General features: G+C 45.0%; 1 protein-coding gene across 2 annotated transcripts in view; it reads right to left on the reverse strand.

Moving 5' to 3' along the window:
* LOC143289003 (uncharacterized) overlaps positions 1 to 25,085 on the reverse strand; it is a 26,093-nt gene extending 1,008 nt beyond the window's left edge. The window contains exons 1-17 of one of the 2 annotated variants that reach the window (XM_076597750.1): positions 24,103 to 25,085; positions 20,088 to 20,241; positions 18,872 to 18,974; positions 17,673 to 17,966; positions 17,062 to 17,131; positions 15,800 to 16,003; positions 14,072 to 14,207; positions 13,381 to 13,575; positions 11,957 to 12,100; positions 11,290 to 11,364; positions 10,781 to 10,921; positions 8,396 to 8,578; positions 6,745 to 6,867; positions 4,489 to 4,815; positions 4,084 to 4,224; positions 2,988 to 3,104; positions 1 to 1,782 (exon numbers count right to left, since the gene is read on the reverse strand). The exon at positions 1 to 1,782 is cut by the window's left edge and continues 1,008 nt beyond it. In XM_076597750.1, coding sequence (XP_076453865.1) covers positions 1,670 to 1,782; positions 2,988 to 3,104; positions 4,084 to 4,224; positions 4,489 to 4,815; positions 6,745 to 6,867; positions 8,396 to 8,578; positions 10,781 to 10,921; positions 11,290 to 11,364; positions 11,957 to 12,100; positions 13,381 to 13,575; positions 14,072 to 14,207; positions 15,800 to 16,003; positions 17,062 to 17,131; positions 17,673 to 17,966; positions 18,872 to 18,974; positions 20,088 to 20,241; positions 24,103 to 24,141 — 2,559 coding nt within the window. In that variant the 5' untranslated portion in view covers positions 24,142 to 25,085 and the 3' untranslated portion in view covers positions 1 to 1,669. The remainder of the gene's footprint in view (positions 1,783 to 2,987; positions 3,105 to 4,083; positions 4,225 to 4,488; positions 4,816 to 6,744; positions 6,868 to 8,395; positions 8,579 to 10,780; positions 10,922 to 11,289; positions 11,365 to 11,956; positions 12,101 to 13,380; positions 13,576 to 14,071; positions 14,208 to 15,799; positions 16,004 to 17,061; positions 17,132 to 17,672; positions 17,967 to 18,871; positions 18,975 to 20,087; positions 20,242 to 24,102) is intronic. The other variant, XM_076597751.1, reaches the window with a different exon arrangement.
* Positions 25,086 to 26,253: the final 1,168 nt, after the last annotated feature.

Consider the following 26,253-nt stretch of genomic DNA (forward strand, 5'->3'; position numbering starts at 1 on the left):
CAGCGAGGGAGGGAAGAGAGAGAGAGCGGTCGAAAGGGGGCAGAGAAGAATAGTGAGAGACACAGACCGACAAACAGATAGACAGACAGACATGCAGGCAGGCATACAGACAGAAAGAGATAGTTGGGAGATGAGACACACAGACAGATAGTTGGGGAGGAAGGGACTGAGGACAGAGACACAGACACAGAGAGAGAGAGAGACTGTGTGTGAAAGAGAGAGAGGAGACAGAGAATGCGAAAGAGAGAGAGCGGGGGAGAGACAGAGAAATGGAAAGCAAATTAAGGTTTTAGCACCAGCTTGGCTACGACAGCTCTTGACAGCATGTCTAACAGATTAAAAACCAGGGGAACAGAACATAGCACTTAAGATTCAATCACAAAGAACGGGGATAAAGACAGGGAGAGAAACAGAAGAGAGGGGAGAGAGAGGGAGAGAGAAATCAGAACCAATTCAATTAACAGTGTTTAGAATCAAGCGCTCCACGTTAACTCGGACAACATCTGGAAGGTTTGAAAACGAGGTCAACATCGCCCAGCACTCAAAGCACGGTCGCAACAGCCGAGTGGTTGAAGAGCTGAACTTTCAATCTGAGGGTCCTGCGTTCGAACACCAGTCTCGGCGCCTGGTGGGTTAAGCGTGAAGAAACCTTGTCCCGTCTCCCAAGAGGGGAGGAGGAGGAGGAGGAATTTTGTTTAATGTCCCGTCACACATATCGGTGATCGAGGACATTTTGTTAAAGTATTTATGAATACATCTGAGTATTATCGGTTAGAAGGGGTGGGAGATGTGGATGAATGGAGGGTTGGGGGAAACTGGGCAAATGAGGGTGAAATGTGGGTGAAATTTGAAAAACAAAATTTCTAAATACAATTACAGGAAATTACTTAAAGGACTTCGTATAAGAGAAGTTGTTAAACTGACAAGCAAAACAACTGATAATGAATGCAAAAAGTCAAAAACATCAACGTTCTCAGTCACTTGTGAAGAAACGCTTTCGTGTACATAAGGCTTCATCAAACTACAGTCAAAAATTATATGCTTAATTGTCAGGTAACTAAAGCATATGCACTACATCAGAACAATACCTGGTCCGTAATGAATCAGATAACAGTCTGAGAGCTAAACTCAGAATTGGTCTGCGAATCGGACCAAAAGTCTGAGAGAGTCAGCTGACGAGGTTTTAGACTTGAGTTAGCAGATTCTTGACCTTCGTAAAGACCCAGTTCGCTGGTCAGAGCATTGTGAGCCTTCCCTACCGTAGCTATGTACAAATCAACAAAGTAACACTCTCTCTAAAAGACATTCGCTGTTCCACCCAACTCTCTCTCCCCCCCACCCCCGCCACCCCACAAAAATAGTAATAAAGTAATAATATAGATACAATAAACGTTCTTAAGAGTCCAGCGGGAATACGCATTCCACTATCTCCAGCTCCACACAAAGGAAGCACGAAAAAAGTAATTAGCAACTATAGCAGCCCCACACAATTATCATCGTACATATCATAATCATAAACTGGTTCCAGATTCTAGCAGTATCGACGACAGTCCACCATCAAACTGGTGAAGACGTCATTGTTGGGGTGACGACATTCCGGTGTCCGATGTCGTGCAGTCTGGCTATGACGTCATGGTGGTGATGACGACGCCGGAAGCGTCACAGCCTGTCACTGGCACGTGTTGCAGGCACGCTGGCACTGACGCAGCATGTATCCCGCGTTGGTCTTGCAGTGCCCGGCCTTGGCCCACAGTCCGCACAGGAACTGCTGGTCCCTACACCCTGCACACACACCGCGCGCGCACACACACGCACACACGTGCGCGCGCGCACACACGTAAGCAAGCGCGTGCATACACACGCGCGCGCGCACACACACATACACACGGTGTAAGTATGACGGATATATAGTTGTAGTCTTCGTGTGTGTGTGTGTGTGTGTGTGTGTGCCTAAGCGCGCACATGTATGCGTGTTTGAGAGAGACACACACACACACACACACACACACACACACACACGCACGCACGCACGCACACTGAGAGAGTTTTGCGACATGTGTATAGAATGGGAGAGGCAAAGGAGAGAAAGTCAGATCGTCATTTTGTACGCTACCTACATACTCGTGAGTGTTTCTTCTCTCTCTCTCTCTCTCTCTCTCTCTCTCTCTCTCTCTCTCTCTCTCATATCTTGCACTTTTATATTATTTATATACATTTTTTGTCATTGCATTATGAGTAAGTACCTGTAAATGTTTACTGTGCATTTGAGTGTATTTGAATGTCATGTATGTACTTCTATAACCTTTTGATATCCTGTGAGTATTTTGATTTCATTTCTCTTTGCCCTGAGGGGCTGGATGTAAAAACAAATTTTAAAACGCATATGTGCATGCTTATTCCACTTCCCGCATTTAAAAAAGTCCGTTCGTTCGTTCGTTCGTTCTCCTGATATAATGATTTTCCCGGTTGTTTCATTTTAACAAATAATGAGGCCAGGAGATGAAATGATTATCAAATAGTAAAGAGTGGCAGCTCTCTCCATTACACAAGGTACACAACTTCAAGTCAGTGCTTCTTACGCTACCGATTCAGCTGGCACACATTCAAATAAAAGGTACATTGGAACAAACCCAGACACTTCCTCAAAAAAGGAAGCGCCGGGCCTGTCCTTATACTGATCATCTGACATGTGCACACAGCAGCAAAGACAGAAGAAATGTACAAACACAGATTAGCTTTTATTCAAGACTGGCATAGCCTCTTTAATCCTGAACAAGCCACACAGAACACATGAACAATACCAGAACAAACACATGGTTGCCTTGGTGGTTTTTCAACTGGAAATTAACAAATAATGAGGCCAGGAGATTAAATGATTAACAAATAGTAAAAAAGTGATAACCTCAGAAAGTAAAATGCATTCTGTCAAATTCAGTTCACACAGAGAGAGAGAGAGAGAGAGAGAGAAAGGGGGAGGGGGTACAAACCGTTACAGTTGTTGCAGGCCTTTTTGCAGTGGATCAGGTTGTAGCGAGGGTTACTCTCACAGAAGCCGTGTTTGGCCCAGCCCCCACACCCCGGGTGTTGATCACGACACACTTCTTCTGGCAGAAGGGGGGGGGGGGGGGGGGGGGGGGGGGGGAAGACAGGAAATAAATGAAGACATCACTGAATAAATGTGTGTGTGTGTGTGTGTGGAAATGTGGAAAACAAGACCGTCATTTTGCTAAGTCTTCCTAGAATAGCTAGTTGAGTCGATAAATAGCATAATCGTCGGTTCATTGCCAGCAAACCTTTAAGGTGGTTGGGTGGAGAGAGGAGGGGGGGGGGGTGCATCATTGAGGTGAAGTTGTGTTGCATTTGTCTTTGAGTAAAAGTTAATCTCTGTGTGTGTGTGTGTGTGTGTGTGTGTGTGTGTTTTCTTTAAAATTGATGATACGGGAGTGAACCCAACTTGGTCGACTTTGTCTTTCAGAAAACAAAGTTATCTCCCTTGACGTGTTTGATTTCGCTGCAATCTTGATCGGTGCAATGTATGTGTGTGTGTGTGTGTGTGTGTGTGTGTGTGTCGTTTTTGACAATGATAAGGGAGTTAATTTCGACACTGTGTTTGAAAATAAATCGCAAGTTGGTTCCCTTTACATGAGTAATTATGAATACGCACGTCAGTTTATTATCTTAGAAACAACAGCTATTGGAAAAGGGAGAGAGAAAAACAGAGACGGAAAGTGAAAAACAGACGAGAGACAGTGACTAACAGACAACTGTTTTATTTGTTTGTTTGTTGTTGTTGTTTTTTGTTGTTGTTTTTTGTTGTTGTTGTTGTTGTTTTTGGGGGGGGTTGGTTGTTGTTGTTGTTTTTGTTTTGTTTTTGTTTTTTTGGTGGTTGGGGGGAGTTAAGAAGCAAGCACATATCAGAAACAGCAACAACAAGAACAGCAACAAAAAATAGAAAGCTACGCACACACAAATAACGTCAAGCGAAATATAAATGCATACATAATCTGTATTTAAAAATAATAATAATAATAATAATAATAATAGTAAAATAAAACAGACACTCCCAGTTAGTATGACCCTGACCTTGACCCCTGGCGCCGTCCTTGGGGCACTTTTCACAGGCCTTCCGGCACTGCGCGTGCATGAACTTGGGGTTGATGTCACAGTGACCTGTCTTGGCCCACGTGTCGCACTCCACGTCGTTGTGGATGTTGAAGCACGAGTCTGCAATAATAATGATAATGATGATGATGATGATATTGATGATGATAATAATGAATATTTGGATGCCGTATCTCCGGAGAGCCCAGAGCGTTCACAAATACATTTACACATACATACATTGATGCAGATACATTTCATAAAATTCATTCGCCTACACGCATCACAAAGTAGATATGTCACACACACACACACACACACACACACACACACACACACACACACACACACACACCATCATCATCATCATCGTCATCATCATCTCACCTCTCCCGCCAATGATCGGCGCATGCGTGGTGGTGGTTCGAACAGTCGGTCTACGCGTGACGACCGGACGTTGCGTCACACTTCCGGTGTCCACGTCGGGCCGCTGGGTTTTTCCTTTTCCGTCGTCGTCTCTTTCCGAACCATCGTCACCGCCGTTGTTGTCGCTGTCGTCGACGTCAGGGCGACTCTCCGTGCCCGAATCGTTGGTGTCGCAAACCCCGCAGGCCTTGGCGCAGTTCTTGTGCATCCAGTCACGGTTCCGGAGGCACTCCACCTCCTCCGCCCACACCTTGCACTGGGTGTCGTCGTACAGGTTCTTGCACGTGCCTGGTGGGGGTGGGGGGTATGATAACAATAATGATAATAATAATAATGGTATTTATTTAGCGCTGAATCTCGTGCTTAGACAAATGTAAGCGCTTTCGCACAAGTCATTCACACGAATGCATAACGCTAAAACTGAAGACAAGGAAGAGGTATGGAAGGGAGGCTATTTTGGGAGTAGGTGGGTTTTAAGGCGAGACTTGAAAGAGCTGAGTGTGGAGACTTGACGAGGCGAAAGAGGAAGTTCATTCTAATTGCAAGGTCCAGAGACAGAGAAAGAACGGCGGCCAACAGTCGAGTGTTTGAATCCGGGTATGTGTAAACAGAGTGGATCCGAAGCCGATCGTAGTGAGCGAGATGGAGTGTAGATGTGAAGGCAGCCACAAAGATAGGAAGGGACAGATCTGTGAATACATTTATAACATAGAGTGCTGATCTTGTACTTTATTCTAGCCAGTGGAGATGTTGCAAAAGAGGAGTGATGTGCTCAGATCTTTTCTTTCTGAGGACAAGTCGGACAGCAGAGTTTTGTATGCACTGAAGAGACTGAATGGATGAAATAGGCAAACCAGACAATAGAGAGTTACAGTAGTCAAGGCGAGAGAGAATGAGAGAAACAAGTCTAGATGTTGCATCAATGGACAGATATTTCCGGATGGAACTGATGCGCCGCAATTGACAGTCGCAGAATTGTCTGACTGATGAATTTTTGCATGGACAGTGTGTTGTCAAGCACAACGCCGAGGTTCTTGACTGAACTGGAACTGTGTATCGGGTAAAAGGAACATGGACAGGGTACTGGCGAGTGTCTGTGCCTTCGTGTGTGTTTCTTTCTTTCTTTCTTTCTTTAGTTTAATGTCTTTCCCTGGTAAGTGATATTACACGGAAGGGGGGATGGGGGGCAGTAGTACATGCATGTGCGGGGTTGGGGAGTGGGGCGACAGGAGGAGGTGGTGGGATGACTGATACAGGAAAAGGGGACATAATAAGTGGCAGAAGTTAACAGGAATAAAGTTACTACCAAAGATTGAACTAAGAACGTGTGTGTGTGCGTGCATGCGTGCCTGAGTGCGTGTTGCAGGGATGCGTTTTCTGGAGGGCGTCATGGGTAGGTGGGGGGTTTCCAGTGTTCAGTTGCGTGGGTGTATCCTGGCACGTGCTTCCGTGTGTGTGGGGGGCGAGGGGGGGGGGGGGGGGGGGGGCGGTGGAGTGAAGTATTGATGGGGGAGGCGGGGAGTGGGGAATGAAATGTAAAGCGCTTTGAGAAGTATTTCTGGAGAAACGCGCCATATAAATGTCCATGATGATGATGATGATGATTATTATTGTTATTATTATTATTACATACACTTGCACGTGCTTGGTGGGTGAGTGTCAGGCAAAAGGAGCATGGACATACACTGGAATCGGTTTCAGTTTCAGTTCTGTTTGCATAACTAATCCAAAACCAGGTATTAGCAATTTATTTCCAGAGAAAGTGAATTTGTTAGTTTAGCACGGAGACACACACGCACCCCCACACCTACCCACCCACGTACCTACCTCCCACTGAAACACAGGATTATTATATACACTCACATTGCGTTTAAACACACACGTGAGCCAGCCAATAAATGGATAAATATACAAATAAACAAACAAATGAAAGAATAACTACATAAATAAACAAGTAAATAAAGAAAATAGATAAGTAGACAAGTAGATAAAGAAACAATTGAATGAATACAAAATAAATGAATAAAATAGATAAATAGATAGATATACAAAAAAATGAATACAAAATAAATGAATAAAATAGATAGATAAACAATAGATAGATAAACAAACAAAAATTAATTGATAAACACACACACACACACACACACACACACACACACACACACACACACACACACACACACACACAGAGAGAGAGAGAAACCTGGCACACACCGTCGTCGCACTTGGCACAGGTCCTGCGGCAGTTGGCGATCATCCAGGACGGGTTGCTCGTGCACTCCCCAACCCGCTCCCACCGCCCGCACTGCACTGTGTCGTGCTTGTCGAAACAGCGCACTGACACACACACACACACACACACACACACACACACACACACAAGGAAACCCTTCAAAGACTGCAAACGGGGACTTCTTCTTCTTCTGCGTTCACTCGTATGCACACGAGTGGGCTTTTACGTGTATGACCCGTTTTTACCCCGCCATGCAGGCAGCCATACTCCGTTTTCGGGGGTGTGCATGCTGGGTATGTTCTTGTTTCCATAACCCACCGAACGCTGACATGGATTACAGGATCTTTAACGTGCGTATTTGATCTTCTGCTTGCATATACACACGAAGGGAGTTCAGGCACTAGCAGTTCTGCACATATGTTGACCTGGGAGATCGTAAAAATCTCCATCCTTTACCCACCAGGCGCCGTCACCGTGATTCGAACCCGGGACCCTCAGATTGACAGTCCAACGCTTTAACCACTCGGCTGTTGCGCCCGTCGAAATGGGGACGATGTGACTTCGCTCAGAGGGAGAGATCCATATGTGTGCCTGATACGACTGCAGTCTTCTCCCCATCAGACTCCCTAGATATCCCATCTTTGGCTGTGAACTTTCATCCCTCTGCTGTTGTGATGGTCATAGTCACACAATTGATTGACTATCTATCTTTTTGTCTGTCTGTCTATCGGTCTATCAATCGATCGATCTATCTATCTATCAATTTATATATATATATGTGTCTTTCTGTCTGTCTGCTAAGTGGTACAAATATAGTATTTTATTTGTTACCATTATTTCTTTATCTCTTTTTCACAGTTTATTTTGATGTTACCTAACAATCAGCTTATATCACATATTGACATAAGTTTACATTTGGACCAACAGTAAAGTGAGAGCTGTATTATCAATGGTTTCTCCAGTCAATGGGAAATCATTTACAGCTTAGCCTTTTGTGAAGGACTATGACTCTCAAACTAGGAGACAAAATTGCACTGGCTCTTTGTGCTGCAGCCTTGTGGGCTAGTTGGCCTTTGGGAACCATCCCAACGCCGACTGTCCTAAAACCCTCTTGGCCGAGAGAGTGGGGATGTACTTGGGCAAGACACTCTCCTCTATAATCAAATTCTAGCCCAAATAGTCGGAACAGCAGTTGCCTCCTCGGACACGACTGACTATAATATCATATTTTGGTGGTATTGTTGTTTTACCTCTTTATCATTCACGGGCTGTTTTGGGAAGTCACCGCATTGTGACATTTCCCCGCTATGATTGAGAACACCACTGAGGTTAGAATGTGATTATAGTTCAGAGATTCTTGCCCAAGTTACTTCCCGCCTCTTTCGGCCAATAGGGTTATAGGACAGCCGGCGTTGGCGTGGTCCCCAAAGGCCAACCAGCCCCCAAGGCTGCAGCGCTAAGAGACCAGCGCAATCTTGCCTCCTAGTTTGAGAGTCATAGTCCTTCACAAAAGATTTGACTATGAATGAATTCCCAATGCAGTGGATAAACCACTGATCACACAGCTCGTATTTTGCTGCTCTCTCTCTCTCTCTCTCTCCCCAACCGCCACCTCACACACACAACAATCACCTTCTTCCTCTTCCGCGTCTACTTCCTCTTCCTCCCCCTCATCCTCGGGCTCCGGTGTGTCCACGCATGCGTGGCAGGCGCGGGGGCACTTGTCGTTCATCCACTTCTCGTTGAGAACGCACTCCCCTCTGCGGGCCCAGAGCTCACACTTGGAGTCATCCTCGTGACGGTTCTGGCAGTTGGCTGACAACAGAAGGACAGAGTGGAAGGGATGATGGGAAGAGGGAGAGATGGGAGGAGGGGAGAGGGAAGGAGGGAGGGAGGGGAGGGGAATGGAGGTACTCTCGTACCGCTGTGTGTCCTCTGCTCATGCTTGGCGTTTTCACGGTTGGTTCTGGCAGTTGGCTGACAAACAAGACAGTGTGGAAGGAAGGAAGGAGAAATGAGAGGAAGGGAAGAGGGGAGTAAGGAAAAAGGAAGGGCGGGGGGAAGAAGAGAGGGAGGTACTTACTCACAGCTCTGTGTCCTCTGCTCATACTTCGTCTTGACGGTTCTGGCAGCTAGCTGACATGAAGACAGTGTGGAAGGAAGGAGAGATGGGAAGAAGGAAAGAGGAAGGTACACACTTTCCGCTCTGTCCCCTCAGCCCACACCTGTCCTTTTGACGGTTCTGGCAGCTAGCTGACATGAAGACAGTGTGGAAGGAAGGAGAGATGGGAAGAAGGAAAGAGGGGAGAAAGGGAAAAGAAAGGAAGGACAGAAGAGAGGGAGGTACTCACTCAGTGGCCACTTCTCACACGTGTCGTTTGACGGTTCTCGTGGTTGGCTGACAACAAGACAGTGTAGAAGGAAGGAAGGAAGGAAGAAATATAGAGACATGGGGGGGAGGGAAGGAGGAAAAGAGAAAGCAAGGAAGGAAGGAAGGAAAGAAGGATGAACAAATGAACAATGAACAAATGTTTTATTGAGGGTAACTGGATAAGCTGGAAGCTTCTTTACACCATGCCCTCCCTCACACACAAACACACACACCCACTCACATGCACAAAAGATGAAAAAGGAAAAGAAAAAAAAAAAGAAAGAAAAAAAGTGAAAGAAAAAAGAAAATCGGTACGGACACTCGGTGTAGACGGTAACAACAACAACAACAACTACAACAACAAGAATTAATCACGAGACATAAAAAAATAGCATGGAATATAACTCACACACACACACACACACACACACAAACAAACACGCACGCACGCACCAGCTTACGCACGCATGTATACACGGACTGATATACACGAATCTTCTGAGCTCCTTTCCCTGTTCACACTGTCAGAGGGCAACGAAAAAAATGTTATTGTGTAGAAACTCTCTCAAGAAGCTCAAACAAAATACGGAATATAAGAATTATTTATAATTGATTCATGAGATATTTTTGGTACTCTTTTTTGAATGATACCAAGGTGGATTTATTTTTCAAATAGTCGGGAATTTCATTCTATAGTTTACCACCAGAATACATGGGAGATGTCATGAAAAGGTTTGTTCTCGGACGAGGGATAGAAATGGTATTTTTGCCACGAACACTTTTTTCAGGAAATTTTCTCTGAAGGTAGGATGGTGCTAATTTCTTTTTAATTTTGTACATAAAAACACCTTTATTAAAGATACATTTGAGATGGAAAGGAAGAGTGTTCATTTCTTTGTAGTCGTTAGTATAGACAGAAGATTTGAGGAGAATAATCTTGAGAGAACGTCTGTATATGCTTATGAGTGGTTTCAAGCAATTTTTGCTTGCTAAGTCCCAGCATGTTGAGGCATAGTCGATGTCAGGTTGAATGTATGCGTGAAAAAATAACTTGCGGGTATGTTGATCAAGGAAATGTTTAATTCTGTTGAGCTGATATAATTTTTTCGATAGCTTTTTACATAAAGCAGAAACATGATTAGACCATGACAGGTTATTATCAATAGTAAGACCAAGTAATTTGTAAGAATTAACTACCCCCAGCTCACTGCCAAGTACCTTTGGTCCGAGTAATCTAGATTTGATGTTTTGGCGTTTCTGTCTGGTTGTCACTAGCATTAATTTTGATTTGTGTGGATGAATAGCCATGTGATTAATTTCGGTCCATTTTACGAGTTTATCAATATCACTCTGCAACTGAGTACATACGGCATCGACATTTGTGTCTTTTTTATGGAGGGAAGGAGGGAAGGGAAAGAAGGGGGAATTAATAAAGGTGAAGAGGGAGAGAAGGCAGGAAGGAAGGATGACGGGAAGGGAAGAAGGATGGAAGGGAGGGAGGGGAGAAGGAAGGAAGAGAGGGGGAGGAGGAAGGGAGGAAGAAGATAAGGAGAAAGGGAGGGGGGAAGGAAGGAAGGGAGGGAGAGAGAAGTAATAAGAGAAAGGAGCAAGGGAGAGAGGAAGACAGGAAAGAAGGAAGAACTCACTCTCGGCTCTGAGGGCGGGGTTCCCACAGAAGTTGCAGGTCATCTTGCAGTTTTCCTCCATCCACTTGGCGTTGGTCACGCAGTCCCCTTGCTGCTTCCACTTATGGCACTTCTCGAACATGTACACGTCTTTGCACACCCCTGTACCACGCAGACAGAAGTTAAATCAACTTGTGTTTTCTCCACAGATAAATCCACACGATTATAGAAGTCGTCAGTGTTTCTCTTGCTCACGACACAAACATAAAACATGTATTGAATACAATGTAATTGAGTTTAAGAGACTCAACCTTGACACAACACTGAAGTGATACTGATGGTTAATCACCACCTTATGTTTGTACTTTAAATTAAAACGCTACATATTGTGCATGTGGATGATATGTCATTTGGTGAAGTCTGTCTGCCTGCCTGCCTCTCTCTCTCTCTCTCTCTCTCTCTCTCTCTAACTCCCACCGTCTTCCTCCTCCTCTCTCTCTCTCACTCACTCGCTCGCTCTTTCTCCATACCTATCATCCAGTCTTTGGGGAAGAGATTGGTGAACATTCCAAACCACTGCCAGGCCCAAGTAGTGAAATGGTTCTCTGGAAGAACACGGATACAGATCATTTATTCATCAGGCCATAGTCCATATGAGGGGGGCGGGGGTGGGGGGGGGGGGACGAACAACAGATATTATAGTGATGTGTTTGAATAAGCACGTGAAAACATGAAAAATATATCGCATGAAACAGATGTATAGTACAGCATATTGCGAAGTAGCGATTTCTCTGAACTCAAATGTTTTGTGCAAGGACACCTTCCATAGATCACTTTGCCGTTCGGTTCTCTGAAAGAGAGAGAAGGGGGTTGGAGGGAGAGACGGATGAACAAAAGAAGGAAGGAAAGAGAGAAATTAGAAGTATGTCACATTACACACACACACACACACACACACACACACACACACACACACACACACACACACACCACACTCACTCACCCACCGCCCCCACACAAATGCACGCACCCCCTGGACCCCACCCCCATCTTCCAATACATACACACACACGAGCACGCACGCTCAAACGCAAGCACCCCAACACACACACACACACACACACACACACACACACACACACACACACACACACACACACACACACGCACGCACCAGCACCACAGAAACACACTCACTGGCCTCCTCCGCCTTCTTGTGTTTGTCGCACAGTCCGCAGGCCTTGGTGCAGTGCCGGGACATGTAGAGGGCGTTCCTCTCACACTCCCCCTGGTTGGCCCACACGGCGCACTTCCAGTTGTCGTACTTGTTCTCGCAGTTCTCTGCCCATGCAGCCAGCCAACCACAGCATCTTCACCAACACCACCACCACCAATAACAACACCAACACCAACACCACCACCAACAACTACTACTACAACTACAACAACAACAATAACTTCTTCTTCTTCTGCGTTCACTCGTATGCACACGAGTGGGCTTTAACGTGTATGACCGTTCTTTACCCCGCCATGTAGGCAGCCATACTCCGTTTTCGGGGGTGTGCATGCTGGGTATGTTCTTGTTTCCATAACCCACCGAACGCTGACATGGATTACAGGATCTTTAACGTGCGTATTTGATCTTCTGCTTGCATATACACACGAAGGGGGTTCAGGCACTGGCAGGTCTTGCACATATGTTGACCTGGGAGATCGTAAAAATCTCCACCCTTTACCCACCAGGCGCCGTCACCGTGATTCGAACCCGGGACTCTCAGATTGGTTGTCCAACGCTTTAACCACTCGGCTATTGCGCCTGTCAACAACAATAACAACGATAGTGATTGTCAACCATCATCGGCTAAGCCACCACGACAACGACAACCACCGTATATGACAATCAGTCACGCGAACAAAAACTCGCATCAACCGAGTGACACGAGCTGTGACTTTAGCGACCGACCCCCAGATGAGTTAGGCACGAACTTATTATTCTAGATAGCTAGCACGTTCACTCAACCCATGATTCTGCTGTGGGGCCTTCTCGGTGGGTATAATCAGTCCTGTCTCACTATGACCATCAGAACAGCAGGGGAGGTAAAGAATTAATTATATAAAAACAAAATTTAAGCAAAATCAATCAGCCAGGACGAATCACATCCAGCTTTTGGGATTTTCGAGATGCTCTGCTCTGGTCGTCGGTACAGAAGTATAAGGACGAAAACCAATCGCTTCGTCAATAGCTTTTTCTAAAAAGCAGTCAATGCCCTGTCTCTCGAACAAATCCAGTATGATTAGAGAGAGTTGTGCAATCAGCAACTACTTACCTGAAGATCTAGTCATCAGCCCCATCCACATGTGATATGCAGCCTATGTTTAAGTGTGTGTGTTTGTGTGTGTGTGTGTGTGTGTGCGCGCGCGCGCATAAGTTCTCATATTGATATGCACATGTATATGTGTCCTAAATTCTACTGTATCTGTGTTTGTGTATGATTTTCGATTTGTGTTTGTACCTTTTATGTACTATCGCGCACTCAACTGAAATTCTGACAAGTGCCCTCTCATAAGGTAGAACTAATATTGTCGGTAATACCAAAAAAAAGCTGTACTCTGCGTCTCACCATCCATTCTCTCGGTGTTTCTATCGCCGCCGGTGGTGACGACGTCGTCCTGGGCGTTGTGGCCACTGTTATCAGCGGCGGTGACGGGCTGTTTGGTTCGAACCTCGCAGTGACTGGTTCCGTCCGGACACACACAGTTGCAGTTCTGGTCCAGGTACCCGTCGCCCTCACACCGCACGTCGTCAGGGCAAAACGCTGCAACACGTAGTTGGCAGTATCTGTTCAGTCATGACCGACCGCTCGATAAACGTTGCTGGTTCGAATCACAGAAACTCGGCCTTTCAGAGCAAGCGAAAGCGCTTATCCACTTACCGATACAGGCGTACATATGTACAACTTTCCACCACAGGGAGTTCGGGCGAGAGGGACAAGTAAGGGACAGTACGTACCACTACAAGAGTACATCTGTACTACTCTCCACCCGGGGGAGTTTGGGAGGGAGGGACTAGCAAGGGAAAGCGCGTGGCGTTACAGGAGTACATCTGTACTACTCTCCACTAGAAGGGGGGTGAGAGGGACAAGCAAGGGACAGCACGTACCGCCACAGGAGTACATCTGTACTATTCGCCACCAGGGTGGGGGGGGGGGGGGAGAGACAAGCAGGGGACAGTACGTACCGCTACAGGCGTACATCTGTACTACTCTTCACCAGGGGGATGGCTGGGAGAGACAAGCAAGGGAAGGCACGTACCGCTACAGGCGTACATCTCGCTGACCACCTTGACGTCAGAGAAGGACAGCTCCTTCAGGTACACCTTGCCAATGTCCTCCTCCTTGGTCGGGTCCTTGGCTCGGATCGTCTGTGCCCGGGCGTTGTAGGAGAACGCCTGCAGTGGTGTTGGACACAGCGAAGGAGTGGTTAGTGATAGTAGTGGTGGTGGGTGTGTGGGTGGGCCACCAGCCTCTCACCATTGCACCGGAGTGCATGAAGGAAGAGTACTCTTCTGACTCCCTCCCTCCCTCTCTCTCTCTCTCTCCCCCTTTCCAACGCCTAACCATCCCCACCTCCAGCCCACCACCCTATCACCGTGACACCGTAATGCATGACAAAGGAGTACTATTCTCCTACCCTCCCTCCCTCCCTCTCCCTTCCTAACCACCACCCACCCCTGACGGCCGAGAGGTAACGCGTCCGCCTAGGAAGCGAGAGGGAATCTGAGCGCGCTGGTTCGAATCACGGCTCGGCCGCCGATAATTTTCTTCCCCTCCACTAGACCTTAAGTGGTGGTCTGTACGCTAGTCATTCGGATGAGACGATAAACCGAGGTCCCGTGTAGCGCACGTAAAAGAACCCACGGCAACAAAAGGGTTGTTCCTGGCAAAATTCTGTAGAAAAATCCACTTCGATAGGAGAAACAAATCAAAATGCACGCAGGAAAAAATACGAAAAAAAAAGGTGGCGCTGTAGTGTAGCGACGCGCTCTCCCTGGGGAGAGCAGCCCGAATTTCACACAGAGCAATCTGTTGTGATAAAAAGAAATACAAATACAAAACCTACAACCACCACCACCACCACCCTCTCACCGTGACGGTAGTGCATGATAGAGGAGTACTATTCTCCCTCCCTCATACCTCCCTCTCTCTCTCCCTTCCCAACCCCTAACAGGACAGGACTTTATGTAAGATCTTGTCCTGTTCATCGATTACTGTCAAGTCAAGATTTTATTTCATAATGGTAAATTGAATAAGCAACAATTGCTTTTTTTCTACATGAAGCCATCAAGAAAAAAAAGAGAAAAAATATAGGGGAGAGAGAGAGAGAGAGAGAGAGGAAACAATCAGACGAAAAGCAACAATAACAATATATATATATATATTGTGATAAAGAAATACACAGTTGCATTTCCATTTCACACACACACACACACACACACACACACACACACACACACACACACCAACCACTGTACACGAAGTCTCGGGCACAATTACACCATGCCCATCCCACCCACATGCACATGTTCCCTCATAATTATAGTGCAAGATCCTTGCCACCACATGCACCTGTGCTGTATTGTGAAATGTTCCAGGCAGATCAGTATCAGTATTAGTAGCTCAAGGAGGCGTCACTGCGTTCGGACAAATCCATATACGCTACACCACATCTGCCAAGCAGATGCCTGACCAGCAGCGTAACCCAACGCGCTTAGTCAGGCCTTGAGAAGAAAAAAAAAAATATATATATATATATAAGCGTACATACATAAATAAATAAATAATAATTATGATGAAAAAAAAAGAAAAAAAAGATAGTAGTAATGAAAATAATGATAAAATAATAATAATAATAAATAAATAATTAAATAAATAAGACAACAATGATGACAAATAAGCAAATAAATATAAAACATGAAGACACACAGAATACTAGGCAGAATACTACTGAAACCAACCCCTAACCACCCCTGCCCCTTCTCACCGTGACCCCGTAGTGCATGACAGAGGAGTACTCGTAGGGCACGTGGTACTGGTTGACGACGGCCGGGGAGTACTTGTTGAAGAAGATCCGGAAGTGCGGCGCCACGTGGTGCATCAGGATGTTGATGTAGCGGTCTCTGTCCGGCAGCTGGTGCTCGTGCACCAGCCCTATCGCGTGCCCGATCTCGTGCAGGTACAGCCCTTTCTGCAAGGGAGAAGGGGAATAATAATAATAATTATTATTATTATTATTATTATTATTGTTGTTATTATTTTGCACACTATCCAGAAATCTGCTCTAGGTGCTTTACAAAACGCTTTTGTCAACATAAAACATTACTTCAGTGTTACATACACTCACTGAAATGTGACTACACACACACACACACACACACACACACACACACACACACAATGCATACATACATTTTAACATACATGTGTATCTAACAGCTACCCTAACACGTACGCTCACATAGGCAGGCACAAACTTACATAAACACACGCACACACAATACACATTCATATACATGCATGTAGTTATGTACACATACATATACACACATAGTCAAGCACAGCTAGCGCAAAGGAAGTGGACCTGCCACAACTGAACTTATTGCTGAGGGAAAAAGGTGAGTTTTGAGACGAGATTTTAAAGATGCGAGGGAATCGGAATGACGGAGGTTATCAGGGAGCTTGTTCCACGTCTTTGGCGATTGAAAAAGAAAACGATCTGTGTCCATAGGTCTTACTTCTGAAGTGGGAAAAACCCGAAAATTGAGTGTGGTTGCCAGCTTGGCGGGGTAAAAACGGCAATACATGCAAAAAGAAGAAAGGGGGGTAGATGAAGAGGAAGTACAATAACAACAGAACCAGAAAAGAAGAAGAACAACAACCAGAAGAAGAACAACAACCACCACCACCAGAAGAAGAGGAAGAAGAAGAACAACAACCAAAAGAAGCAGAAAAAGAAGGTGATGATCATGATGGTGGTGGTTAAGAAAGAAGAAGGTGATGATGATGATGATGATGATGATTATGATGATGATGATGGTGGTGGTGGTGGTAGTGGTGGTGGTTAAGAAAGAAGGTGATGATGATGATGATGGTAATGGGGGTGGTTAAGAAAGAAGGTGATGATGATGATGGTGGTGGTGGTGGTCAAAAAAGAAGGTGATGATGATGGTAATGGTGGTGGTGGTGGTGGTGGTTAAGAAAGAAGAAGGTGACGATGATGATGATGATGATGAGCAGTGGACTCACAAACCGACACCCAGCCACATCCAGGTTCAGCAGCTGCACCCCTCCCACCATCCCCAGCTGGGAGTTACACCTGTCACACACACACACACACACACACACACACACACACACACACACACACAATGCATAAGTAGATGAATAAATGAAATGGATGAATAAATCAATAAACGAAATAGATATCTGAAATTAATTCATCAATATTTATTAACTAATTCATTTTCTGAAATGAATAAACAAACCGATAAAAGATAGATGAATAAATAAATAAATAAATAAATAAAGACACCCGCCGCCGCTCCCCCCCCCCCCCCCCCACCCTACCCCTTTCGACGTTGTTATAAATACATAAAGAATACATAAAGAAATAGATAAATGAATTAATGAATAAATAAATAAACAAGCAAAGAAACAAAAAAACGACTATCACCTTCCAATCCCGTCTGACACCTGACGACGCTAGTATAAATAAATAAATAGATAAAGACCCCATCCCCCCACCCCCAACCACCACCACCACCCCACCCTTACACACTCCTCACCCCCCACCCCCAAAAAATAATAATTAAAAAAATAATAATAATAACAATAATAATAAACCGGACCACACGTACCCCTCTCCGTTCTGGAAGCGAACAACATTGGTGTCCTGTGTGGAGGCGGGCCGGAACTTGAGACAGGTGTACCGCTCCCACTCCGTCATGGATTGCTTGATCAGGTAGCGCTCCTTGGCCGTGAAGTCTCCGCGCGCGAACTGGTAGGGCACCTGCGCCCCGGGCCACCGCAGGATGACGTCACGCACAGCCTTCCGCCGGGGTCGGGTAGGGGGCGCGGGGAACGATGACGTCGATGATGATGATGATGACGTGGCTCTGGTGATGTTCCCGTCCCCTCCCTGGATGATGTTGCTGGAAGGAAGGAGTGTGTGCGTTTCTGGGTTTTAGTTGTCGTTATTGTTGTCGTCGTCGTCGCTTACAAACTGGTTCTCTAGAGGAATTATCAACGTCATTATCGTCATCACTATCATCATCATCATCATTACAACCACCACCGCCACCATCAGCATCAGCATCATCACCATCACTGTCACCACACTTGTGTCGTACAGACGAAGAAACTGATACTGGGAAAGCGCATGTCCAGCCATCATCATCGTCGTCGTCGTCGTCATCATCAACAACATCATCGTCGTCGTCATCATCATCATCATTATCAACAATATCATCGTCTCCGTTGTTATCATCAACATCATCATCGTCGCCAACATCATCATCGTCATCACCGACATCATCATCGTCGACATCACCATCATCTTCATTTTGTCGTTGTCGTGGTCATCATGATCGTCCTCGTTGTCGTCGTCGTCGTCATCATCATCACAAACAACAACACCAGCGTCGTCGTCGTCATCATCATTCCCGTTGTTCGTCATCATCATGATCATCAACATAATCAGCGTCGTCGTTGTAGTTATCATCATCGTCGTCGTTGTCGTCAACACCATCGCCGTCGTCATCATCATCGACATCATCATCATCTTGTCGTTGTCGTCGTCATAATCATCCTCGTCGTCGTCATCATCATTATCATCAACAACAACAACAACAACAACAACAACAACAACAACAACAACAACAACAACAACAACAACAATGTCGGCGTCGTCGTCGTAGTTATCGTCGTCGTCGTCGTCGTCATCATCTTCTTGAACATCTTCATCATCATCATGTTGTCGTCGTCATAATCATCCTCGTTGTGGTGATCGTCATGACCATGGTGACGATAGTCCTCAGCAATGGCCACCACGACTCACTTGCTGGGAGGTTCGTACAGCCGCAGGAACTGGTCCTGAGAGAGGTACATGTCCAGCTCCGCCAGCACGTACGACCCGGGCGCCAGAATCTTGTTGGAGGCCACTGGAAGCACACACCAGGCACCACACACACGCTGTGTTAACTTGCCCCTAATTTCAGACTGAACCACGATGGTTGTACTTCTTGGAAAGACTGTCTGTCTGTCTGTCTGTCTGTCTATCTCTCTCTCTCTCTCTCTCTCTCTATATATATATATATATATATATATATCAATCTGTCTATCGATCTTTCTTTCTTTCTTCCTTTCCTTCTTGTATTCTCACTGATTCTTTCTATTCCTTTTTCTTTTTTCTTTTCTTCTTTTGTTTCTTTCGTTTTTCAGTTTTGTGCTCTCTCTCTATCTCTCCATGTATGTTGGGTTTGGTTTTTTTTTCTTACTTCCAACTTACTGTTTCATAGTGTTTGTATCACAAAGGGGGATCCAGGAACAGGGAAACTAACAAAAAAACAAGAGAGGCAAGGCCTTCAAGACTCACTTGTGATACACTTTTTAAAAAATCCAAGCTTTTTATGTATTGAGTATAATTTCAAAATGTAATGTTTAAGATGAGAAAGATCAGTTTAGAGCAAATTAAGTCCCCTAGCATTAATTACAGAGTAATTTCCCTTTTTTTTACTATCTGCACCAAAACGTTTGCAAAATAAATAAAACTTCCATGCTTAGCAAAAGAAGTTCCTGTTTGAACAAAAAATGATAATAATGACTGCTCTTGTTGTTGGGTCAGAATATCAGATCAAAGTGCCAAGTTTAGAGAATACAAAAAAAATATAAATATAACAGTAAATGCAGTTTGCATATAATTAGGCTTCATTTTTTTTTTTTGTGTGCCCATCCCAGTGGTGCAATATTGTTTTAAACAAGATGACTGGAAAGAACTGAATTTTTCCTATTTTTATGGCTAATTTGGTGTCAACTGACAAAGTATCTGCAGAGAAAATGTCAGTGTTAAAGTTTACCACGGACACACAGACACACACACACACACACACAACCGAACACCGGGTTAAAACATAGACTCACTTTTTTTTTTACACAAGTGAGTCAATGAAAAAAAAAAAACAGTGGGGGGAAAAAGACACAGCATTCAGGGCACCTGAGCTTGGGAGGTAGAGAGTGCAATATAGATACCCATCATTGTACTACTTACCCCTTACCATCGATACCACCCAGAGCCTCCGTGATCAGTTGATCGATGGTCTTATCGGTGGGTTCTTCCAGACGATTGAACAGCCCCGGAGAAGGCGCGTACTGACTGGTGTCCCTTGTTCCTGATTGGCCCAAAACTGCTGCCGACGTCACGGATAGCGTCTGGGCGGAAACACAGCAAGGTTCGTGCCGCCGAGAATAAGGAAATAAAGAAAGTGGAGGGGGGTGGGGGGGGGGGTTGCTGAATGAATGAATAAACAAAGTAAGAAAGACAGAAAGGAAGAGGGGCAAAGCCTGCATGAATTACGTGCAGTTGATTCCAGCTGACATTCTCTCTCTCTCTCTCTCTCTCTCTCTCTCTACACACACACACACACACACACACACATATATATATATATATATAGGGTGTGGGGGGTGTTAATGATTATCCAGTTATTCACCTCCACTGTTCAGTTGTCAGCGCACACGCGCGCACAGGCACTCAGACCAATACACACACACATGTACGCACGCATACACACACACACACACACACACACACACACACACACTGTTACTACAGGGGAATATCAGTGAACGATATACATGTCAGAGAACCGGACGTGGCCCTCAGCAGACCAGAGGAGAGACTTCCAGTTTCGGTCGTTATCTTCCGGTACTGGAAATCCCTGGTCGTAGAACTTTGTCATTGTGAATGCGGGCGAGCGCTTGACAGCACATTACGCTGCCCCCATCCCCACTCCTGTAAGTCTCTCTGTCTTTGTCTCTTTGTCTCTCTCTCAATCTACATAATATATATATATATATATATATATATATATATATACACATGTTTGTGTCTCTGTGTGTGTGTGTGTTTGTGTGTGCGTGCGGGGGAGGGGGAGGGAAGGGGTTCTTATTCGTTTGTTAATTTGCCCTTGAGGATTGTGTCTAAAAAAAAAATATATATATATATATATATAAAAAAGGGGGGGGGGAAAGCAGTTGTGCTTAAACCACTACCTTCGTGAAATAGAATTCGGTTCGGTTCGGTTGGATTCGGTTATCTCCCCCCCCCCCACCCTCCCTCTCTCTCTCTCTCTCTCTCACCCCCTTCCCCCCCCCCCCTCTCTCTCTCTCACCCCCTACACCCCCCCTCTCTCTCTCTTTCCCACCCGCCCTCTCTCCCTCCCTCTCCACATATGTTTCAGAGGAGCAAGGGCAGCGCTGTATGTATTCCACTTGTCAGAAGGTCCGAGGCGTTGCTGAACATAGAACTTGCTTTGCAGTAGGCCTAATCGTGTTTGTTGCTGCGGGCATACAGTATTTCTTTTAAACAAGCTTCTTGTGTGAATATAATTGTGGACGATATATACCATGCCTCAATCAATTGATTTTTTAACTCACTCAGTACGGCCAGTCCTCTCTTCTCCTCTACACAGACCCCTCGGATGTCCAGTGGGTGTCTGAATGACCCAACCTTTAGCTCCCGTCGTCAGACTTGTGGTATTCTTTGTCAACATTCACGTCTTCAGTATAAAAGCCTTCCGCTTGCAATATTTTGATGATGGTAATTGGGGTGAAACGCTGTTAACGTCGTCTCTTTCGCCGTTCGTATGGAGAGAGTTAACACACTATTTAAAAAAAAGAAAGAAAAAGAAAAACTAGAATAGAGAGAGGGGGGTGTGGGGAGAGAGAGGAGAATTCTTGGGTGAAAACGTGTGTCATGTCGTCGGACTACGTTCAGTGGCAAAGTTGTTGCGGTTTTTCCATTCTCAGTTGTGACGGTACTGTGGACTGAATCTTTGACCGTGACCTGAGAAGGGGACACTTGACAATCACTTACAGACCCCCTCCTGCTGCATCCTCACTTCTCTGGAATACTCTGTCTCTCTCTCTCTCTCTCTCTCTCTCTCTCTTGCTCTCTGTGTCTCTCTCTGTCTCTGTCTCTCGCTCTCTCTTTCTCTCTCTGTCTCTCTTTCTCTGTCTCTCGCTCTCTCTCTCTGTCTCTCTTTCTCTTTCTCTCTCTCTCTCTCTTGCTCTCTCTCTCTCTGTCTCTCTCTCTCTGGGCCATGGCCTATTTTCTGGATAAAATATTCCCATTCGCTTTCTCTCTGTCTCTGTCTGTCTGTCTGTCTGACTCTCTCTCTCTCTCTCTTTGACAACCCTCTCTCTATCTCTCTGCCCACCCTGTCTGTCTATCTCCCTCTTTCACTGTACCCCTGTCTCTGACTCTCTCTCTCTCTTCCTCTTTCTTTCTCCCTCTAGTGTCCTAACCATCTCTCCCCGTCTCTCTCTCCCCCCCCCCCTCCACACTCTATCTCTCTCTCCTTTCTTGACCTTGTGGAGCTGCATGTTGATGGGAGAAGTTGTTATACATGATGAGGTCGTGAACTTTGAGAGGCACACGATGCGTTGGTGTTGATAGTTCTTGTGTTGTTGACAGTCTCTCTCTGTCTCTCTGTCTCTGTCTCTCATACACAGTTACTCAAAGACACACATAATCGGATAATGAGTACCCCTTAATTTTATATAAAATTAATAAGTTTGAGCAAGGATGGGGGGAAGCCTTGTCTCTCTCTCTCTCTCTCTCTCTCTCTCTCTCTCTCTCTCTCTCTCTGTGTGTGTGTCTCTCCCTCTCTCTCTCTTACAAACACATTTACAGCAAGTGCACGCACACACGAATACTGACTGACTGAAACCATTTATTGTCAGATTAACTGTTTGTTGTACTGACATACACGAATACACACACACACACACACACACACACGCACGCACGCACGCACACACACACATATACACACTACGTGTCCATTTTATGGAAACAGCATAATACGAATAATAATGCGTGGTAATTCCTTGGAAGAAATGTGTTTTCCGTCCATGATCCCATTAGTTGTTGGTTTTTTGTTTGTTTGTTTTTTGTTGTTGTTTTTTTGTTTGTTTTTTGTTGTTGTTTTTTGTTTGGTTGGTTGGTTTTTTTGCTGTTTTTGTTTGTTTGTTTTGTTTTGTTGTTGTTGTTTTTGTTTGTTTGGTTGGTTTTTTGTTGTTGTTGTTGTTGTTGTTTTTTTTGGGGGGGCGTTTTTTATTCAAAATAATTAATAGCCTGATACTGTGTTGATTATCATTTTGATATTGCATAAGTAAATGAATAAATGAATATATCAATAAATAAGCAAACAGACAGATAGATAGAAAGGAAGAAAGAAAGGAAGAAAAATAGAAAAGCATAAAGCAACCATTAGTAAAATAAAACGACCTCAGTGAAATCTGAACAGGTTCATGGTCTTGACAAGTGAGTACCCTTACCAGTGTCCACCCACGTTCTGACCACCCCTCCTGCTCCTCCTCCTCTCCCACCCTTACAACATTAACCGTTATATTGCTACACATTGGTGAAGTTCACCAATGTGTAGCAATGAAATGGTTAATGAATGATATCAATGTAGCATCAATCTAAATCAGTTGCAATTACGATTTTTTGGTGTACTTTTAAGTGATGTAACTGGTTTTGCTGAAGGGAAGTAACGCAAACCCAAGCTAAGATGTCCAAATAAAGATTAAGACGGGATAAAGATACAACTCTGTAAATCCAAAGAACATTTTCTTTTAGCTCGAGCACACGTGACTTTAAGCACATAAAGTACAACCTTAACCACTTTTAGAACATAAACATTCATGAAAATATGCATACGCAACAGAGTAACTAAACAAAACTGATGTTGAATAGGTCAGAAAAAATACATGTCACTGACACTGAAATATGAGATGGCTGACATCCTGACATGTACTAATGTCGGTATTATCAGAGCGAAGTGACAGTCTTCATTGACAAGCATACATATCACTCAGAAGCAGTCAAGGGGGAGGGTAGGAGAGGATGGGGGGTGGGGGGGTTTATTACGAAATGCTCGATGCGAAAAAAACAAACAGCAAGAAACGAGGAAAGCCAGACAGGAAAGTGGAGGAGGAAGGAGGAGGAGGAGAAGAGCAGAATAAACAAATAAAAAGTGTAAACTAAACAGCTCATCTACTTACCAACAGCACAATCACACAAACTCCACACGAATCACCCATCGCAGCAGCAAAATGGGGAAACCCTCGGCTGTTCTTTGTTGCTGTTCTTTGTTGTTGTTTTTGTTGTTGTTTTTTTATGTCCAGGAAGATTTAAACAAGGCACACTTCTCCCCACTGTGTGTGTGTTGCAGACGACACTTAGTGTATGATTTCCCAGGCGCCTCAGCTCATTTCCGGTCGAGTCGCTAGACACTGACACGTCAGTCTATTTTTAGACTTGACTGCTCAGACGAAGAGGAATGGCTGTTCAACTTTCATTGTGACGAAGTGCCTGGCAATTTTTATCTCTTACTTTTTTACTATTAAGTTGTTTTGTTGTTGTTTTTTGTAGGTGATGTTTTTCCTTGTTTTTTAGTGAGTTTTTTTTTTTTTTTCACAGTACAACTTTCATTACAGCGAACTGCCTGGCAATTATCTCTTTTTTTTTTCTTCTTTTTTTTTCATCAGTTTTTCGTTGTTGTTTTTAAAAGGTTTTTTTCGGTTTTATTTTCACAGTAGAACTTTCGTCATCGCGAATTGCTTGACAGTTCGTATCTCTTATTTTTATTTATCTATTTATTTATTTATTTATCTTTTTTTCCCCCGTTTTTTCCCTTCTTTTTTCACTATCCGTGTATTGTCAGTCTTGTCTCATGCGTCTGTTATGGGATGAAGGACACCCGGAGAACAGATTACAAAACAGAGAAGACCTGTCAGTTTTTGTTTATATCTAAGCTTGACTGATCGTCGAAGCTGTTCGAAGCGAGCAGCCGGCCACGAGCAATAGCAGTCTCCGGGAGTTGTTAACGTCCACAAGTGAGGTCGTCTCCCTCGGATTGCGGCGAGTCACCCGCTCCTCAGTGTACCGACTGATGCGTCTCCGCTCAGCGCCGTTGCTGCAGCCAGATACATACAGAATCCCGGCACATTCAGTCTCCGTGTCCTAGTTCCAAATTTGGAACGCTGACCGTGACGGAAGGCCATAGTTTACAGAGATCCCGCCGCCCCCCCCCTCAGTTCCAGTGCACGCTCGCGTACGTCGTCATGGTAATATGTAAAGTACTAAACGACATCAGTTAAAGGCTCTGGCAGTGTGAGAGGGCAAGGCGATATGGTTACACAGTGGTGTCAATACATGTTTAAAACTGAGAAAATAAGATAAAATGCGTAAAAAACAACAACATGACAGCAACAAAGCCCGAAGATTGTACAACAACGACACTGAGAGTCAGGAGGATGATAAGGAGAGAGGGGAAGGGCATCAGTAGCTCATGCAGAGAGAGAGAAAGAGGGAGGGACGCTTTGATGTTTTACTGTACAGTCCACACAGAGGTCGCCCTTTCTGGCGCGAGGCAGAAGCGAGGGAGATAACCGGTTCGAACAGAAAGGAAATCAAAGTTGCCAGTTGTAGTCTCGATTATATCCCTTCCGCAGTCAGTCCTTTTTTTTTTTTCTTTCTTTTTTTCCCCTCCTTTTTTCAGCATAAGAGGATTGATTGATTGCGATTGTGTGTGTGTGGGAGGGGGGGCGGGGAGGGGGGTGTCTGTGTGTGTGTGTGTGTGTGTGTGAGAAAGAGAGAGAGAGAGAGTCAGTGTCTGTGTCTGCGTCTGTGTGTCTCTATTTGTGTATCTGCGTGTATGCACGCAGTGGTATGAGATCGAGAGCACAGTATTGAATAACGCAGTAGACCATTTTGATAAGTCTCTGCACGGTACATAACCCCACATTCTGACAGCGTCAGGCTGTCATACGTTGAATCTGTTCCACAGACCACTGACCGGGCAGGAAACTGGGTCCAGTCTCTATTTGCAAAAGAACCGAAAGTTCTAAAGTACAACAAGGGGACCACTGTTCGTCCTCAGTGTCAGCAGTAAAAATTGACGACAGGAAAGAGAGAAAGGGGAACGGAAAGACAAGAATGAAAGAGTCAGGATATATTGACGTGTGTGGGAATGGAGGAGCGAGAACAGAGTGGTAGAGAAGGGTGGAGGGGGGCGGGGGGTAGGGGTAGGCAGTGTGTGTGTGTTCAAGTTGAGTGGGGGTGTTTGTGTTGTGTGAGGGTGGAGGGGTGTGACCGTGTTTGTGTGTGTGTGTGTGTGTCTGTCTGTCTGTCTGTCTGTGCGTGCGTGTGAA

This window comes from Babylonia areolata, chromosome 13 (genome assembly GCF_041734735.1).
Source record: "Babylonia areolata isolate BAREFJ2019XMU chromosome 13, ASM4173473v1, whole genome shotgun sequence".
Classification (NCBI taxonomy): domain Eukaryota; kingdom Metazoa; phylum Mollusca; class Gastropoda; order Neogastropoda; family Buccinidae; genus Babylonia; species Babylonia areolata.